Source organism: Balaenoptera ricei, chromosome 13 (genome assembly GCF_028023285.1).
Source record: "Balaenoptera ricei isolate mBalRic1 chromosome 13, mBalRic1.hap2, whole genome shotgun sequence".
NCBI classification, from domain to species: domain Eukaryota; kingdom Metazoa; phylum Chordata; class Mammalia; order Artiodactyla; family Balaenopteridae; genus Balaenoptera; species Balaenoptera ricei.
The window spans coordinates 79,832,961-79,852,321 of NC_082651.1; the positions used below are offsets into that span (position 1 = coordinate 79,832,961).

The window sequence follows — 19,361 nt, forward strand, 5'->3', positions numbered from 1 at the left end:
TAAGAGTTTTATAGTGTCCAGTCTTACATTTAGTTCTCTAATCCATTTTGAGTTTATTTTTGTGTATGGTGTTAGGGAGTGTTCTAATTTCATTCTTTTACATGTAGCTGTCCAGTTTTCCTAGCACCACTTATTGAAGAGACTGTCTTTTCTCCATTGTATATCCTTGCTTCCTTTGTCATAGATTAGTTGACCATAGGTGCATGGGTTTACCTCTGGGCTTTCTATCTTGTTCCATTGATCTATGTTTCTGTTTTTGTGCCAGTACCATATTGTCTTGATTACTGTAGCTTTGTAGTATAGTCTGAAGTCAGGGAGTCTGATTCCTCCAGCTCTGTTTTTTTCCCTCAAGACTGCTTTGGCTATTCGGGGTCTTTTGTGTCTCCATACAAATTTTAAGACTTTTTGTTCTAGTTCTGTAAAAAATGCCATTGGTAATTTGATAGGGATTGCATTGAATCTGTAGATTGCTTTGGGTAGTATAGTCATTTTCACAATATTGATTCTTCCAATCCAAGAACATGGTATATCTCTCCATCCGTTGGTATCATCCTTAATGTCTTTCATCAATGTCCTATAGTTTTCTGCATACAGGTCTTTTGTCTCCCTAGGTACGTTTATTCCTAGGTATTTTATTCTTTTTGTTGCAGTGATAAATGGGAGTGTTTCCTTAATTTCTCTTTCAGATTTTTCATCATTAGTATATAGTAATGCAAGAGATTTCTGTGCATTAATTTTGTATCCTGAAACTTTACCAAATTCATAGATTAGCTCTAGTAGTTTTCTGGTGGCATCTTTAGGATTCTCTATGTATAATATCATGTCATCTGCAAACAGTGACAGTTTTATTTCTTCTTTCCCAATTTGTATTCCTTTTATTTCTTTTTTTCTCTGATTGCTGTGGCTAGGACTTCCAAAACTATGTTGAATAAAAGTGGTGAGAGTGGACACCCTTGTCTTGTTCCTGATCTTGGTGGAAATGGTTTCAGTTTTTCACCATTGAGAATGATGTTTGCTGTGGGTTTGTTGTATATGGCCTTTATTATGTTGAGGTAGGTTCCCTCTATGCCCACTTTCTGGAAAGTTTTTTATCATAAATGGATGTTTAATTTTGTCAAAAGCTTTTTCTGCATTTATTGAGATGATCATATGGTTTTTATTCTTCAATTTGTTAATATGGTGTTATCACATTGATTTGCATACATTGAAGAATCCTTGCATCCCTGGGATAAATCCCACTTGATCATGGTGTATGATCCTTTTAATATGTTGTTGGATTATGTTTGCTAGTACTTTGTTGAGGATTTTTGCATCTATATTCATCAGTGATATTGGTCTGTAATTTTCTTTTTTTGTAGTATCTTTGTCTGGTTTTGGTATCAGGGTGATGGTGGCCTCATAGAATGAGTTTGGGAGTGTTCCTTCCTCTGAAATTTTTTGGAAGAGTTTGAGAAAGATGGGTGTTAGCTCTTCCCTAAATGTTTGATAGAATTCACCTGTGAAGCCATCTGGTCCTGGACTTTTGTTTGTTGGAAGATTTTTAATCACAGTTTCAATTTCATTCCTTGTGATTGGTCTGTTCATATTTTCTATTTCTTCCTGGCTCAGTCTTGGAAGGTTATACCTTTCTAAGAATTTGTCCATTTCTTCCAGGTTGTCCATTTTATTGGCATAGAGTTGCTTGTAGTAGTCTCTTAGGATGATTTGTATTTCTGTGGTGTCTGTTGTAACTTCTCCTTTTTCATTTCTAATTTTATTGACTTGAGTCCTCTCCCTCTTTTTCTTGATGAGTCTGGCTAATGGCTTATCAATTTTGTTTATCTTCTCAAAGAACCAGCTTTTAGTTTTATTGATCTTTGCTATTGTTTTCTTTGTTTCTATTTCATTTCTTTCTGCTCTGATCTTTATGATTTCTGCTAACTTTGGGTTTTGTTTATTTTTCTTTCTCTAGTTCCTTTAGGTGTAAGGTTAGATTGTTTACTTGAGATTTTTCTTGTTTCTTTAGGTACGCTTGTATAGCTATAAACTTCCCTCTTAGAACTGCTTTTCCTGCATCCCATAGGTTTTGGGTCGTTGTGTTTTCATTGTCATTTGTCTCTAGGTATTTTTTGATTTCCTCTTTGATTTCTTCAGTGATCTCTTGGTTATTTAGTAACGTATTGTTTAGCCTCCATGTGTTTGTGTTTTTTATGTTTTTTTCCCTGTAATTGATTTCTAATCTCGTAGCGTTGTGGTCAGAAAAGATGCTTGATATGATTTCAGTTTTCTTAAATTTACTGAGGCTTGATTTGTGACCCAAGATGTGATCTATCCTGGAGAATGTTCCATGCGCACTTGAGAAGAAAGTGTAATCTGCTGTTTTTGGATGGAATGTCCCATAAATATCAATTAAATCTATCTGGTCTATTGTGTTATTTAAAACTTGTGTTTCCTTATTAATTTTCATTTTGGATGATCTGTCCATTGGTGTAAGTGAGGTGTTAAAGGCCCCCACTATTATTGTGTTACTGTCAATTTCCTCTTTTATAGCTGTTAGCAGTTGCCTTATGTATTGAGGTGCTCCTATGTTAGGTGCATATGTATTTATAATTGTTATATCTTCTTCTTGGATTGATCCCTTGATCATTATGTAGTGTCCTGCCTTATTTCTTGTAACATTCTTTATTTTAAAGTCTATTTTATCTGATATGAGTATTGCTACTCCAGCTTTCTTTTGTTTTCCATTTGCATGGAATATCTTTTTCCATCCCCTCACTTTCAGTCTGTATGTGTCCCTAGGTCTGAAGTGGGTCTCTTGTAGACAGCATATATATGGGTCTTGTTTTTGTATCCATTCAGTGAGCCTGTGTCTTTCGGTTGGAGCATTTAATCCATTCACATTTAAGGTTATTATCGATATGTATGTTCCTATGACCATTTTCTTAATTGTTTTGAGTCTGTTTGTGTAGGTCCTTTTCTTCTCTTGTGTTTCCCACTTAGAAAATTCCTTTTAGCATTTTTTGTAGAGCTGGTTTGGTGGTGCTGAATTCTCTTAGCTTTTGCTTGTCTGTAAAGCATTTGATTTCTCCATCGAATGTGAATGTGATCCTTGCTGGCTAGAGTAATCTTGGTTGTAGGTTCTTCCCGTTCATCACTTTAAGTATATCATGCCACTCCCTTCTGGCTTGTAGAGTTTCTGCTGAGAAATCAGCTCTGTTAACCTTATGGGAGTTCCCTTGTATGTTATTTGTCATTTTTCCCTTGCTGCTTTCAATAATTTTTCTTTGTCTTTAATTTTTGCCAATTTGATTACTATGTGTCTCGGTGTTTTTCTCCTTGGATTTATCCTGTATGGGACTCTCTGTGCTTCCTGGACTTGGGTGCCTATTTCCTTTCCCATGTTAGGGAAGTTTTTGACTATAATCTCTTCAAATATTTTCTCGGGTCCTTTCTCTTTCTCTTCTCCTTCTGGGACCCCTATAATACGAATGTTGTTACATTTAATGTTGTCCCAGAGGTCTCTTAGGCTGTCTTCATTTCTTTTCATTCTTTTTTCTTTATTCTGTTCCACAGCAGTGAATTCCACCATTCTGTCTTCCAGGTCACTTATCCATTCTTCTGCCTCAGTTATTCTGCTACTGATTCCTTCTAGTGTATTTTTCATTTCAGTTATTGTATCTCTGTTTCTCTGTTTGTTTGTTCTTTAATTCTTCTAGATCTTTGTTAAACATTTCTTGCATCTTCTCAATCTTTGCCTCCATTCTTTTTCCAAAGTCCTGGATCATCTTCACTATCATTATTCTGAATTCTTTTTCTGGAAGGTTGCCTATCTCCACTTCATTTAGTTGTTTTTCTGGGGTTTTATCTTGTTCCCTCATCTGGTACATAGCCCTCTGCCTTTTCATGTTGTCTATCTTTCTATGAATGTGGTTTTTGTTCCACAGGCTGCAGGAATGTAGTCTCTCAAGGTAATTTTGAAAGACAGCACCAATTCAAATACTGGCTTAATGTGTGCTTAAAAGTTATCTCATTACTTTATATCTCCCTCGTATAACTGGTTTTCTCCATTCTCTCCCCACTTCATCAGCTTCCCCCCCTCCCCCTGCCATTCAACTGCCACTCCTTCTGCTGGAATTAATTCTACCTTTTCTCAAAATGGAAAAACGCAAGTTCTCTCCCTTTATTCTAATTGTCAGTCTCTAGCAGGGACATACCCTAGTTTTCCTCTTTATAATTATATATCCTAGTAAATTAAGCATAATCCTCCCACACCATCCTAAGCTTTGACATGCTTACAGTGCAGAAGCAGATACTAAGTTCAACTCATTACGAGATGGATTTCGAAACACCATGAATCAAGCCATGCCCTACAAATCACTGCAATCGTACAGCCAAATAGAACGTACATAACTTATCACACATATGTAGGCTCTATTCCCCAGGATTATCACTATAGAGGCTTTTAGCCACACAGTCTAACAAGAAGAAAATGTTCCCTCTGGAGATATTTAGATTTCTATTCCCTTTGCATCCTTGGTCCTAATGACAAGTGGTATGTTTCACAAAGGCATCTTTCAAATGGGATCAATTAGACTGAGAGTTATGGCTTCATGTACTTAGACCAAAAACTCCTCAGAGCCAAGATTTTTCTCCTAGTCCATTCTTGTTTCTCATTCACAGAATCTCTGTTTTATATACACAATACTTTCTCTTTATGTAGCATCTTCTGTGTTGAGAAGGGCATTAGAGGGACATTTTCATTACTTATTCTTACCTGAGTAGAGAAGTACTCTACTCAGTGAGTGAAAATCCAAAGTGGAGATCCAGAGATTTCCAATGAACCTTAGTTTGCAGGGCTAGTCCCCCCTGAAAGAGTTGTGTTTGATTCCTAGTTTTGTAAGTTGAATCACAGCTTCCTCGTAGAGCCATGGAAGTTATAAATGATGATGATTACAGCTAGCATTTGTTGAGTCCTCACTGCATGGCAGTCACTATAACAAGTACTTAAAATGCATTATCTCATTTCATCCTTAAAACAGTCCCTTGGGGGTAGATACTATAATTAATCCCTTTTTTATAAGAGGAAACTGAGGTCTAAAGAGGTGAAATAATTTTCCCTTGATCCTGAGGCTAGTCCGCTTCCTATGTACATGTGTGAAGAAATGAAAGCACAGTGCTTGGCATATAGTTGAAAACTTGGTATATAGTAGCCATTACAATTAACAAAATATTTTGGTTTGGGGATTTTTTTAGGCCACACCTCTTACTCATTTTTAGTTAGTTTCCTTTGCTTCATCCACCCCCTGAGATTCATTGTCTTAATTCCCCACCACCAACTCCTGCTAGAGACCTCCCCCAGCCCAGCCCCACCCTGCCTGCCTTCCTTCTCTCACACCCCCAGCGGGGCAGCATCACCAGCCCAGGGAGATTCTCTCCTCTTCCTTCCAGGCCATTGTGCCCCCTCCCCGTGTGCATTTTCAAGTCACCACTCTAGTATGCCTTTGACTATCCCTACTCCAAAACTAGAGCATACATTCCAATAGGCATCTTTTACTTGCAGATGTATTAATGTTCCATGTCTAACAAAAGCATAAAAAATAAATACATTTGCTTATACATTTAACGAATCACCTTTAATAGAGAATAAAGTTCACTTCCATAAGGACTGACACAGAAAACTCAGGCCACACTGTCCCCATGAGAAACCAGCAGAGGGTCAGGCCCCGCATGCTTTCTTCACCACTGCCTGCCTCCCCTTCTCCAAAACTTTCCATTTGTAACTGCTTTGCCTCCACCCCTCCTTCTCCAGGGAGGAAGATGCCTATGGGAGGATGTCACACCCTGGAACCCCCCCCCCCATTCAGCCAGTGCCTGCTGCCCTTCTGATGGGCAGGCTGCTCCGACTGTCACAGCAGCTGCTGAACTTCCCCTGAGATGCTCTCTGCACCCACAGAAGCCATGTACCTCCCTTCCCCAGTGCTTTACTCCTTCACAGCGTGAGGTGCCTGCTCTGTCCCACACCTCTCAGTAACTAAGGGGTTAAATCAAGGGCCTACAGGCAGCTAAACTAGAGGCTCCTCCTTAGAGCTCCTGCTTCCATCTCCTTCCACTTCACCAGAGAGCACCCTGTGAAGATGCTCCGGCGTGAAATGGTACTGACCGCCAAGGTCATCCAGGTATTATGTATCTATTTATCCAGCCAACACTTACTGCCTACCCAGTAAGAATGCCAGGTGCTGGGCTTACCTAGACAACAATACAGCCCAGCCCTCTAGGAATGTTGTCTATTAGGAGAGGCCTTCAGGAAAACCAGTCTGTTGCATCACAGGGCAGTAAGGGCCGGGGATGGGGAGGTACCAAAAGCAAGAACAGTGTGAGCCCCAATAAAGCCACAGCTGTTGGGGCTCCTCACTTCCAAGCAGGCTTCTCTCTGGTGGCCAGTTGGGGTTCTCCCTCTGCCACATAAGCCATTGCCAACAGAAGCAGAGAGCGATGACTGTTGCCCGGTGTGGGCCTGCATTTGTTCGTTCATTCCTAACAATAGAGACTCACTCAGGAGCAGCCCCACAGGCTCCAAAACCAGAGGTGGGGGCAGAAGGGCAGGGAAGATCTCAAGGCTCTGCTTGCCCAGAATGGCAGCTGCCCTTCTCAACGACGTGAGTCTGGTTGCCCTGAGTCCATATCCACAGTGAGAACCCAGCCCTTCCAGGGCCCTCCTCACAGGCGGTGGAGAAGACAAAAGGTGCTCCCCGCCCCTAGCCAGCTGTGGCAGCACATCTGTCCCTTCCTGAAGCCACAGGGGCCGAGGACCTCAACATGCTTATTAACATCGGGCTGAACTGAGAGAAGATAAATGACGGGCTCCAGCGCAATGTTAGGCCAAGCAGGGTGAATTGCACTGACGAAACCCATAAAGCTCAAGGATTTTCACAAGCAACTTGGCCTTGCTGTCCTTACCTTCCCAGAGGGAGGCAGGAACTAGTGTCCCAGCGCTCTAGACCTCCCTCCTTAAGACCCATTCTGCCTCCCCCAGGCCTGTCCCTAGTCCAGCAGCTGTGAGAGAAGCTGTGCTCAGAGACCTGCAGCCAGCCAAGGGCTAACTTTACCCATCACCCCACCTCCAGGAGTGGGTTAGTTGTCAACCCAACCACGTCAGGTGCGTTGAACACACTTGAGTAACTAGGCTTGTGCTACATGATATGGTAGTTGTGGTAACACTACCCAGAGTAACATTAAACCTCCAATCCTCAGGCTGTACAAAAAATGTATTTCTTACTCATGTGAAATCCAAAATGAATGTGCCAATTGGCAAGTAGCCTTCCATGTGGTCATTCAGAGATCCTGGCTCCTTCTCTCTGTGGCTTCACCCTTTTCTCCAGTTTTGAAATCCTTTGCCTTCAGACAACCAATGAGGAAAGAGCACTGGAGGACTCTTGCATAGGAAGATGTTCATGAGTCATCACTTCAGCTCACTTTCCATTGGCTACAACTCCGTCACCTAGCCATAACTAACTGCAACAGATGCTGGGGAATGTAGCCTAGCTCTGTGCCCAGAAAAAAGGGAAATAGGTTTGATGAAAAAATATATATATATACGTGTTGTGTGATGGGATAAGCCAAGGAATACGGCCCCCATCTCTGGCATCTATTAGAGTGTCACTTGAGAATACTGATTCCTTATGTAGCTACTCTGAGCATTGATCAGTCTTCTCCAAGAACCTTCATAATTCAAGGCTGAAATCAATTCCAGGATCTATTCTAAGGTATGAATGTTTCATTCCCCAAATTTTATGTTGGAGCGAAACCTCACTTTCTCACTTTTAGTGAGAATTTCTCTCACTAAATTTTTCCTTTCTAAAAACAAACAAAAAATTAAACAAATAAACAGGAAAAGGTATTTTGAAAAGGCTTTAAACTAGCAGGACAGCATAGGACAATGGTTTACAAAATTGGCTGAACATTATGATCACCTAGAAAACTTGCTTTAATTCAGAGTCCTAGGCCCTGCATTACACAGAGATACACAGAGATTCTGACTTAGTAGATCACATACTGGGCCCAAGAATAAATTTTTTTTAAGTTTCCTAAGTGACTGTGAGGGTCGACCACATTTGGAAGTCACTGGCATAAAGTGTCAGATCCAGATGTCTTGTGGACAAGACAGGGAATCAAGTGCCTGGGGAAGTGTCATTGGCTGTCACATTGTTAGCGAACCTATATTAAGCCCCCATCGAGCGCAGAGGATGGAAAGGGGTGTGTGACTCAGCTTCTGCCGGGTCACAGGACCTGCATGCTGTGGGGGACACAGAGCATCCACATTGAGAGGCAAACAGCAACACACAGAGCGTTGTGCTGGGTCCGACAGAGCATGGCCAGTGTTCAGACGGTGCAGTGACCCCCATGTGTCAGGGCAGCCTGCGTGGAGAAAATGGGCTTATTATTAGCTGGGCCTTGAGGAAAATTTAGGTCTTGAGGGAAATGGGAAAGGGACAAGGGCATTCCAGAGAAGACCATCAGGATAAGCAGAGGCTTCGAGACAGGAATGTTTTGTGTGCGTTCAAGAATAGCTAAGTAGGCTATGTCAGAGAATCCTGAGCAATCTCCTTGGAGAGGGTGGCTGTGGATATTAGGTGAAGTATTTTGGACTCTGGGCTGTGGGGAATAGAGAGCCATGAGCAAAGCGATGGGATGGAGGATGGGAAACTGAGATTGAGTACTGTTGGAGGCTCTTGTGAGGGACCAAACATGAAATTATCTGAGCCTCAGAGTGGAGCTCAGAAAGGGAGAAGGGGAGCTGGAGGAGGAGCTGCCTACCAAATGGCACCATCAGCCTGGGACAGGCTTGGGTCAGGCCTCTGAGAAGAGGGAGAGAGTGGCTGGGATCTTAGCAATGCAGTGTGCAACCAGGCATTGACATATACAAATCAAACATTCATAACTCTGGAAGGATCTGGCCTTGTTTCTTTCTCAGAAAACATCCCAGATCATTGGAGCAAGGAGTAGATTAGCAACTCTGAGCTTTAAATCCCATTTCTAACATTGATTTACTGTGATGTTTGGAACAAGTTTTTGCTTTTGATTGCTGCATTTCCACAATCAAGAGTGCAAAACAGTGAGACAGATCCGGCCTGTGAGGCTGGTTTAAGAAGTAGTTGCTCAAAACAGCAATAAGTGAAGCCCTTTAGAATAACAGGATGTTCAGATCTGCTTGAGATTTTCTTGGTAATATCCACAGCTCAGTTTACAAGTCAACAGATGCATACATTTTTCTTAACTCTTAGTGCCTCTGAAAATGTAACCCTGTGTTCTCAGCCCCTTCTCTTCCCAGGCACAAAGTCTGGAATTGAGGAGATACCTGGGCTGCTGATATTTGAAGCAAAGCAGCTGGATTTCCAGCTGCCTGATTGACTTCCCACCCACACCTTCAACCTGGCTACCAACCCCACACCTCACACCTGAGTGATTCTCCTGTCCACAGCACTACCATTCTTTTCTACGCATTCAGTTCTTCAAAGTCTTCCTTGACTTCTCTCACTGCCCAGATTCAATGTTTTCTCAAGTTGTATAGACTCTAGCTCTATGGGGGCAGAACCAATAGGGACTTTAGAAATCTCATGGTCAGAGAATAATATGAATTACAAGTCTGTCCGTATTCCTCAAGGTCAAGTTCCATGTCTTAGACATCTCTATACTCCCAGCTACAGACACAGTGCCTGACTCATAGAAGGTGCTCAAATAATCTTTGCTTGAAGGCAGAGGAGGAGATATGTAATTTATAATACTGCCCGAGGAAGTACAGATTTCTAATAAGAAATAATAGAAAACAGGAACAACAAACTAGAATCTCCCATACTGAAGAAGGGCTTCCAATATGAAAATACTCATATTACATAGATTTTAAAAAACCATAGGTGCACCTGACAAGTTTCAGTGACTTGCCCAGGGTCCCACCAAGTATACAGCCCATTCTTCACCCCACTTTACCTTTTGAGACTCCGCTTCCACCCCTCAGAGAAGGCTGCTAATTCACCCTCATAAAGATATTTGTGTCAGGGAGAAGGGAACCAGCAACCACCCTTTCCCTGGATCTCCTCTCCATGGGGAGGGCCGCCATCTCTGGCACCATCTGAGCCCTCCAAGCCACAGGCCAGCATGGCAGCAGTGGGTAGAGGATAAGGCTAGTGTTGGAAATGTCTGTGTGTCCTGAGAAAGGTGGAGCAGGTGTCCCAGTCTTTCTGAGATGAGTGGGTACAGGCGCTTTCTGGCTCTTAGGGGCTGGTTGTACTTCACCAGTAGTATGGAGGACATAAGAGGCTAAGCGAGATTAAAGAATTTGGATGGCTCTGCAAGGGATGGCGAAAAAAGTGGCCTGGGAAGCAAGAGGCCTGAGTTCCCATCTTCCCTCTGCTACTGTCTCCCTGTGTGACCTGGCAAGTCAGATGATGCTCCCAGGAGGTCCCTGCCCTTCCTTCTTCAGCTCTCTTCTTATGCTGGTGCCCCCAGAGATAATCTAGCCTCAGTAACTCAGAAGGGGACATCCAGCCCAAGAAGCTCGCTCTCATGCGCTCTCTCTCTCTCTCTCTCTCTCTCCACCTCTCCCTGGGGAAAGTGCATTAATTCTCCTCCCTTGGGGCACTTGACACACTCGAGCCTGTGGGGCAGGTATTTTTGTGCACAGATACCTCCCGATGGGCCAGGGCTCCACGAAGCAAGATTTCCCTTTCACCTTTCCCCTGAAAGCCTGAGGCCCAGGGATAGCTCAATATATGGGACACAGAATGAGAGAATGAAAGAGCAAAATGGGAACTTGCTAGAGAAGGACTTCTCCCCGCTCTGCAGTCTGGCAGAACATCATTGTGGTGGGCCTTTCCGATAGGAGGCATGCTAGAGCAAATGTGGGCACCAGATCCTTAAGAGTCAGCCACCGGAATGAGCAGAGACAGCCAGTGCCTGGAAGGCTGGGACTGAGAAAGTTGAAGAGTTCTCCATGCTTGCTCAGCCGGACTGAAGATTCATTTTCTCCCCTATTTTACCCCAACGCTCTCCCTCACAGAAGCCAGATTCACTGTGAAAGATCTCTGTGGCCCTTGGCAGCCCTGGAATCACTCTGTATTGACTTCCCCTCTCTGTTCTTGATGTCATTATGCCCAGAGGGGAGACCGCATCAGGAGATGGTAAATTACTCTGTGAGTGGGACTGCCGGGGAAGCGGGGGGTTCCCAACTGCTGAGTGTGGCCTAGAATGTCCAGCCCACCCCTACTCTACCGTGCCGGAGCCAAAGACTCCTAGCATCAGGGCACACGTGCCTGGCCCTGGCCACATTGATCCCAGCCAAGGCTGGTCCCAGGCACCCAAGGCTGGCCATCAGCCCCTCTTCTTCCACTGGTAACTGAAGTCAATTACACAGATAATAGGATGGATGCAGCAGGGCTTTGTCATCACATTATTCTAATAGAAATGCATACAGTGACCGGAGCTTTGCGACAGTCCATTTTAGAAGCCTTTTGTGGAGCAAATCAACTGCACAGTGAGAACTTGGAGAAAGCGTGTTTCCTCAGCAGTATCTGCCAGCCCTATCCTAAGCAGCCAGAGCCCAGAGAGCCCCAGCTGCAGAAAGGGATGTGGAACACTCCCACCTTCCAAGCCCGCTGAATGGTCGACAGAGGAATCCAAGCCGCGGTGCCTATCCATTAAATGCCTGTTACCCAGCCCGGCCGTTCTTTCTTCTCTCTCTCCAAAGCCTTCCTAGTCCCTCAGTCCACATTCAGACACACACCTTTTTGTCAGCTATTTAAAATCATTAAGTGAACTTAATTAGGTTTGTCAATCCCTAAGGCTGGCAAGGTGGCAAGTAAGGCATTATAGCCACTGTCCATTAACAGTCTGTTGCCTGAACGAGATTGTGCGTTTCTGAGCTGTACGTGGGCTGCCTCCGCACCTCCCGTGCAGACATCTGCCCCGTGGTTCTGGGCGGCACCTGATGCCAAGGCCGCCCCTCTACCCCGGCCCTCTGCCCCAACGGCCAGCTCACAGAACCCCCCTGGGTCAGCTCTCAACAGGCCTCTCTGTAAAGCTAAACGAGACAGAGTCGGGGGGCTGTTCTTTATACAAAGCCAGGCTCCAGCCAAGATCTCTAGCCAAGTCTGTGTTAGCAACAAGCTCCCAACCTCACTGCCTGGAAAAGAGGGAGAAAGCAACAACCACCCAGGCAATCAAAAGTGTCTTCTTTGGAGAAAGAGAAAGACCTGAGCAGGTGTGAACTGTGGAGGGGCAGGGAGTGAAACCCCCACGGCTGAGGGCCAGACGGAGGGGTCTCAGCTGCCACGCTCTGAAGTGACACAGCTCAGTAAGGGAGCTGGACAAGCTCCAGAGAACTGGCTTTTCCTTCTCCCTGACCAGGCTGCCCACAGAGAGGGGGAGAGAGGCTCTGCCGGCCCTGAGGCTCTGCTTCCTTTCCCCACACAGAGCTGAGGCTTTGGGGCCGCAGAGTAACCTGTGCACTTGTTAGAACCCCCTGGCCCCTGCCATCGTAGCAGTAATGTGGCGTGGACCTTGTTTTCTCTCAGACCCAGAGCAGTCCTCCTGGTATGTGCTGGTAATTTCCCTCAGTCCCAGAGCAGTCCTCCTGGTATGTGCTAAGACCCAAGACCTGAAGCCGTGGCTGACTCTGGAGAGTGACTTGGTGTCTGCACTTAGGTCGGAAAGACTCTGAGAGCCTTGACGAAGTCTCACCCATCTCCAGCCAGGAGAGGGCAAGCAGAGCCACGAGCAAAACCTTCTTCACCTGAGGTTCAGGCAAAGATACTCTACGAGGTACCATCCAAAGTAGAGAAGGCTGGATCTGGGCGGCCCTGATCGCCGCCTGGTCTCTTGGCTAGTGCTTCCGCAGAAAAGAAGCTCCTAGGTTGGGTCTTCTGTTCCCTCCCTGCCCCACCATGCCCAGACCCCACTCCCCAACTGCCTCTGCTTCACCCCTGCCCCACCCCCCGCTTCCCAGCGTGACCCACCTTTGTCCCACGTGTCCCCTCCCTGCAGCCTCCGGACTCTGGAGCATTTGGGGGAGGGTTGGCAGCGTGGCCTCCTGGGTGGACAGAGGCAGCATCACGTGTTTACATCTGATTTGGCATCTGACTGAGTCTTCCCTGATTGTTATGAGTGTTCCTGACTCAAAATATGTGCAATTCCCAGTGTCAATCAAATTCTTTGAAACAGCAGCTGCCACTGCCATTGCCTTGCAGAGCACTTTAGAAACTCTTCTATTTAGAAACCATTCCAGCACCAGCTTGCATCATGCCATCCATGCTAAGAGGCCCAGTGGCTGGTTGAAAACTTTGCAGCTCTAATCTCTCAGTAATGAGAAGGAAGGCAAGAGAGGGGCAGGGAGAGCAGAGAGGGAAGGGGAGACATCCATTTAGGGGAAGAGATCAATTAGGGGGAAACAGGGGTTTCGGCCCTCTCCCCCATGCTCAACAGGCTCACAGGTGTAACTTACTTGCTCACGATCCCCAGGCCCTCCTGGAAAGTATTCCCATGATGCAGCTCAGCACCGAAATCGGTGCCTGGCCTGGCCCCTTGGCCTATGGAGGACAGTCTAGGAGATGATGAGCCTGAGTGGAGAATTGGAAAGGCGGACGGAGGGCCCCTTACCCACTGCCGTGCAGGAGCGTCGGGCAGATTTGCCTCCCTGATGTTCCACCAGGGAACGTGATTCTTTCTAGTCACCCTCTCCAAGTAGCTCTAAGTACCTGTTTTCTTGCTGCCTGGGAGCAGTATCTCCCTAACCCTGGCAACTGCTGTAAAGAGAACGAGACGGCAATATTAGGGCGCTTGTTGGCCCCTTGAGAATCCCAGGTCTGGCTGTGTCTGGGGGTTACACAGGCTCTGGCTAGGAGTTCATCTGTAGACCATGTCCCCTGTGGAGATCCAGGAAAACCACACCTCTGACCTCGCCAAGACTTATGGAGAAACCCAGTGCAGGTGTGTGAGACACATGGGCCTCTCACCATCTTCACCTCCTTCCACACCCCTCGCACTGGAGCTGGAGGGGCCCTGTCCTGCTCTGACCCGTCCCCCACTCCAGCTCCTCTCCTGGAGACACCCTCTCCTCACTGCTCTCCATCCCCACGTCCACATCTTTGAGTCCTTTCCTTCCTTCAGAACCAACCTGAAGACCACCTCCTCTGTGAAGTGCTCCCATCTCCGCAGCCTGGTGGAAGTCTTCCTTCCTCTGAGCTCTCAGAGCATCTTACCTGCACCTCTCATGGGGTATCCACCTCCTTCTAACTGATTCTACACTGACATAGACACCCTTTGTCTCTCCACTGGTCAGCAAGCAACTTGAATGCAGCATCTTGTCTGATTTCTTTTAGAATCCCTTATAGGTCTGAAGTAGGACCCAATACACATACATGAGAGGTGTACGTGAAACGAAAATCCTTTCAGTGGGTGCTTATCAAAGTCATAATGAAAGATGCGTCTCAGAGGCATGTGCCAGGTGCCAACAGCTGGCTGGACAAATTGGGTGGGTTCGACCCCTCATGCACAGTCATCCAGCCCAGAACAGGATTTGGGGATTCTCCACTGGGCACTCTTCTTGCCAAGCCCAACCAACCACCAGCCCTCTTTACCGGTCTATCCTAATGGAGGCACGTGGGCCCCATCATGGGGAATGTGGCCTGAAGGCACCAGTGAGGCTGGCGTGAGTACAGCAGATTCAGGCATTTCCTCTTCAGAATCAAACCAGGTTTGGGCCCCCTAATTGTGACTTTCAAATAAGAAGGATTATTTGTGATTGACCAGATTTCATAAGACAGGTAAAGGCATAGACGGATTTACTGAGTAGCTTGGTTAAGAATAATTGATCACAAACACACTATTTAGATAAAAGTTTGATTTTGTTTTCAAGTCTTTCCCCCACAAGAGGCAGTATTTCTTCTCTGGTCCCAGCGTTTAACCCTTCTACGTGTGGATCAGAGGTCATCGGCTCACGGGCGCGATGGGGGCTTCCGGCCTCTGTGGCAGTTCACTCACTGACTATAAAGCTTTGCTGCCCTCACTGCAAATCATAAGCAAACATTCCTTCTCCTCAGGTTTCTTTCCTCTGTGCCTTGCCTCCCTCTGCTAAGGCTGTTTCCTGTGTCTGCTCTGCCCTCTTCGCCCCGCCTTCTGCACGCCGTCAGCCTCCCACTCCTGCCAACACTTCTGTTTTCTGCTCTTGCTACCCCACACTGCCAACTCTATTGTCTGAGTTCCCTCTCCCCTTTCGTTTTACCAGCATTTTTGAACTATAATTTGCATACCATCAATTCACCTGTTTTAAGTGTACACATCAATGACTTTTAGCAAATGTACAGAGTTGTGCAAAGAACACCACAATCCAGTTGCAGAATGTTTTCGTCCCCCCAAAAAGAACCCTTGTGTTGGTTTACAGTCAATACTGTTCCCATTCCCAGGCAACCGCTAATCTGCTTTCAATCTCTTTAGATTTGCCTCTTCTATACGTTTCATATAAATGGAAAACTGTAGATGAATAGTGTCATGAGGTCTTTAATTACTGTCTGGCTTCTTTAACTTAGTGTAATGTTTTTGAGGTCTATCCATTTTATAGCCTATAACCATGCCCATTCTTTTGTATTGGGGAGTAGCATTCCATTGTATGGCCACCGCATATGTGGTTTATCCAGTCACCAATTGATGGGCATGGGTTGTCTCTCTTGATATTTTAACATCCACACCAGAGACTGTGCATGCTTCTGCAAGGTCATGCTGGATTGACTTTCTGAAAGGTGGGAGAGGGTTTTTAAGTTCTCAGGAAACTCACTTTACAGCAGGACAGGGCTGGCTAACTGAAGTCTTCCAGGGGGATGACTTCACAGGAAACAAATGAACCAAAGGCATTTTCTATTTATCCCACTCTAAAGCCTTCCCTGGCCACAGTCCCAGGACCTGATCCTCCAAGGCTGTGAAAGAGATGGAAGGAAACAATATCTCATGGGTTTACTGTTAACACTTATGGCCCACTCTGTGTTGCTTACAAACACTCCCAGGGATCACACTCAAATCATTTAATATTTAACAATCAGTCGGGCACTGCAGAGACCAACCCCAGTCAGAACTGATACTGAACGAGACATGGGTTCCTCGAGATCCCCCTCTGTGTGAGGAGTTAACCTTTCAGTTGCTGGATAATGAGGAATCCAGGGGGCTCCAGGGACAGAGCCATGCTTCCTGAGGCAATCAACAAGCAGAGGATACATGGGGGACAGAGGCGCTTTATCCGTTGGCACAGAAGCATCTCAATAGTTTAATAATGTCTTCAGCCCCGCCTGTGAGCACCAGCTGATATGAAGCCTAGCCCTTCTGCCCACCCTGCACACCCAGAACGCACAAGAGGTCTCCTCAGAGTATCCGGGAGTCCTGGTCTCAGGCCCCAAGCTCCAAATTCCATTACCTACAGAGCAGTCCCTCAGAAAGGGAAGTGCCCTGTGCTGGAGAAGTAGGGAGATGTCGACTGCTCCCCCTTCGCCGCCTCCCTGAGATTAGATGAGGCTGATAGCAGCTCCAGTTGCGAGCTGGGTCATCAGGGCACATTTGGTTCGTGCTGGACGTTGAATCCAAGACATGACCCACCCGTGTAGTTTCTCACACCCACTCCTCTTGACACACTTACAGGTTCTGGCTGCAGATTGTTGCGTGGTGGGGACCAGGATCCAGAGCCACCGTGGCTTTCAGCAATATCTCCATCAGCCTGGACTGCTACCTCACCAGTGAGTGCACTCTGTCCCCAGCACTTGGCCCCCAACCCAGACTACCCTGGGCCTCACAATCCCGCCTAGACCCAAGCCCGTGGTCTCCGCCACCTTCCCCGGGGCGTACTCATCTCTCCCCCTCAAACCGAACCTCACTTAACTCAGCCCGTGGGGTCTTCTCTGTTCTAGTTGGTGGGGAGGACAAGATGCCGCAGAATACAGCACCCAAGTCAAGAAATCTGTTTGAGGGAAGCCCAAACAAGGAGCCAAAACCCTGGGAGAACACACCAAAAGAGAACCCCGTCTTTGACCCTACAGGTAAGGGTTCAACTTACATATCTGAGCAAAGTAATTTTTTGTTGCAAAAGGTAGAAGAAAGATATGTGCTGTGACTGGGGTGAGGAGAGGTGTTTATAGGATAAAATAGTCGACCTTTAGAAAGAAGATCACCTACCCTCTGGCTAATGGGCTCCAAGAGAAAGCTGTTTGGTTGTCCTATTCCCTGGGGAAACGGAGCTTCTGAAAGTTGTGCAAAGGAGCAACTGTCCTCCATGCCTGGGAAGTACCCAGGCCCCGACACAAACGGGAAACAAGCTGGTACCCTTTTCTCAACTCAGTCCTTCGAGACCACTCCCCATTTACTGAACAAAGCACAGCTTCCATCGATTTCTTCTCCTCGTAAAGAGGGCTGGGCCCAAGGCCAAGGTTATCCGTTGCTCAAAGGCAGACTAGCTCATCAGTGGTAAAACCCCCCAAAGCTTCAGGTTCAACGCATTTCCCCAAAGCTTGACTCCCTTCTGAAGCTGTTTAATTCAGCATCCCCTGGGCTGAAGGACTTCTCATGGGGCCCTTGCTGCTTCAAACACAGGCCTCTTCAGCCTCTGGCCCTAAACCGTGGGTGTGACTTCTCAGCTGCTCTGTACCAGAGGGAAATCTCTTGGAATCAGTCTCCAAAGGCAGTATGAGGTTTGTCGGTGGTTATTAGGTCTGTGAGCCCAGCCCCAGAGAAGCTGATGAAGGCCACCGGGCCTGACACCTGCAGGTCAAGGGGTTCCCCCAGGTGGGTGCTGGTGCCTGGGGTGTCAGGCTTCATCCAACATGAGTAACTCAGAAAGGCCACAGTCCACCCACACTCTTCCTCTAAAAGGTAATTCTATATTAAAATAACAATAAATAAATGATACCTCTCTCATTTCTACCTTTAACGTAAAATTTTTGTTTAGTGCAAAGTACAAAAAAAAAATAGTTGAGGCTATACCTTTGCACTAAATTCATTGACCCTCAACTTATTAAATAAATATTAGCTTTGCTTTGTCTTTGAAGAAATCCTTTCCTTTCCTTCCCCTAAAAAGCTGTCCCAGGACTCTCATTCCTTCCAGTTCCTGCCTGATCTAATCCAGCTGCCAAACCAGAGGAAAGCGTTCGTTGCTTTTCCCATCACCTCTCTCCTTTTCTCCCATCACCTTGAACTAGAACCTCAATTTTTTTTTCATTTTTTTCACACGAAGAGGAACCTGGTCTCCTCAACCGTGATCTCTATTTCCCCCTCTGCCTCGTGGTTCGCAGAGACATCTAACGTGATGGAGGCAGCCTTCTGCTAATCGTTCAGCACCTGTCCCCGCCCCCCACCCCAGTGACTCACCTCCATCACTTCCTAGCCCTCGGTCAACCACTGCCTCCCTGCGATAAATGCGGTAAATGCGGGACTTGCGGAGCAAACATCGCGGCAAGCCCCGCCCCTCCTCACCACCAGCACCGATTACGTAGCAGGAGCTCCGGAAACACTTTATCAATTGACTGGTGGGCGACTGATGCTTGAGCTCAATACTCAGATGTCGGCAGCGGGACCCCGCAGCCAGCGTTTAGGGAGCAGCCACGCACCCTGCCTGACTCCCCGGTTTATTGCCATATAACTCCCAGTGGCCCTAAAAGGCTGATCGATAAGGGTCTGCCCGGTGGCCACTCAGACTAATGAAATCTCGCAGAGGCTCAAAAGTGGCATTGCTCCCCTACCACCTCCAAATAAAATTAGAAGCAAGCGGGTGCCTGAGAGGCTGGAGATGACAGTGGCAGACACACAAGCTTCCTCTGCTGCCTGACCCCAGCCTCAGGGCAGGAGTGACAGCAAGTGGCTGTGGGTCAGTGTTCTGTCTCCAGACCCCTTTCAGAGTGACCCCAGCTCAAGAGGAAGGGGACACTGAGGCAAACACCTCCCCATGCAGCCTTGGGGGGGGTGTGTGGAGCAGGGCCTCCTTTCCCCACCAGCCAAAGGACGATGTCCACCGAGCCCCCTGGAGTGGCACTTAGCCAGGACCCAGCGTCATGGTCAGGGAGAACAGGCCACGCCCTGGGTCCAAGCCCAGGCCCACCCTCTTGGCTTTAATCTAGAGCTCCCCTCCTAGCTCTTGCACACTTCCTCTGCCTCTGCCAGCGGTCCAGACCCAGGTCAGGAGCTCAGAGAGCTCCCAGTCTAGAAGAGGAGAGCACAAGGAGACAGATACTTGGACGATTAAGGGAGGGCAAGGTGCCTGCAGCGAGAGAAGTGCCATCGGAGGAGGGACCTGGAGGGGGAAAAGTGCAGGCAGCTCATGGAGAGGCCACGGTCAGGGCCACAGCCACTCAGAAATAATCACC

At 46.8% G+C, this 19,361-nt stretch overlaps 1 protein-coding gene across 1 annotated transcript in view; it reads left to right on the forward strand.

Annotated features, from left to right (window-relative positions):
* The window catches only part of ALK (ALK receptor tyrosine kinase), a 739,286-nt gene that overhangs the window by 649,994 nt on the left and 69,931 nt on the right, over positions 1–19,361 (forward strand). The window contains exons 11-12 of the mRNA XM_059942612.1: positions 16,651–16,745; positions 16,917–17,045. Of these exons, the coding sequence (XP_059798595.1) occupies positions 16,651–16,745; positions 16,917–17,045 (224 nt within the window). The remainder of the gene's footprint in view (positions 1–16,650; positions 16,746–16,916; positions 17,046–19,361) is intronic.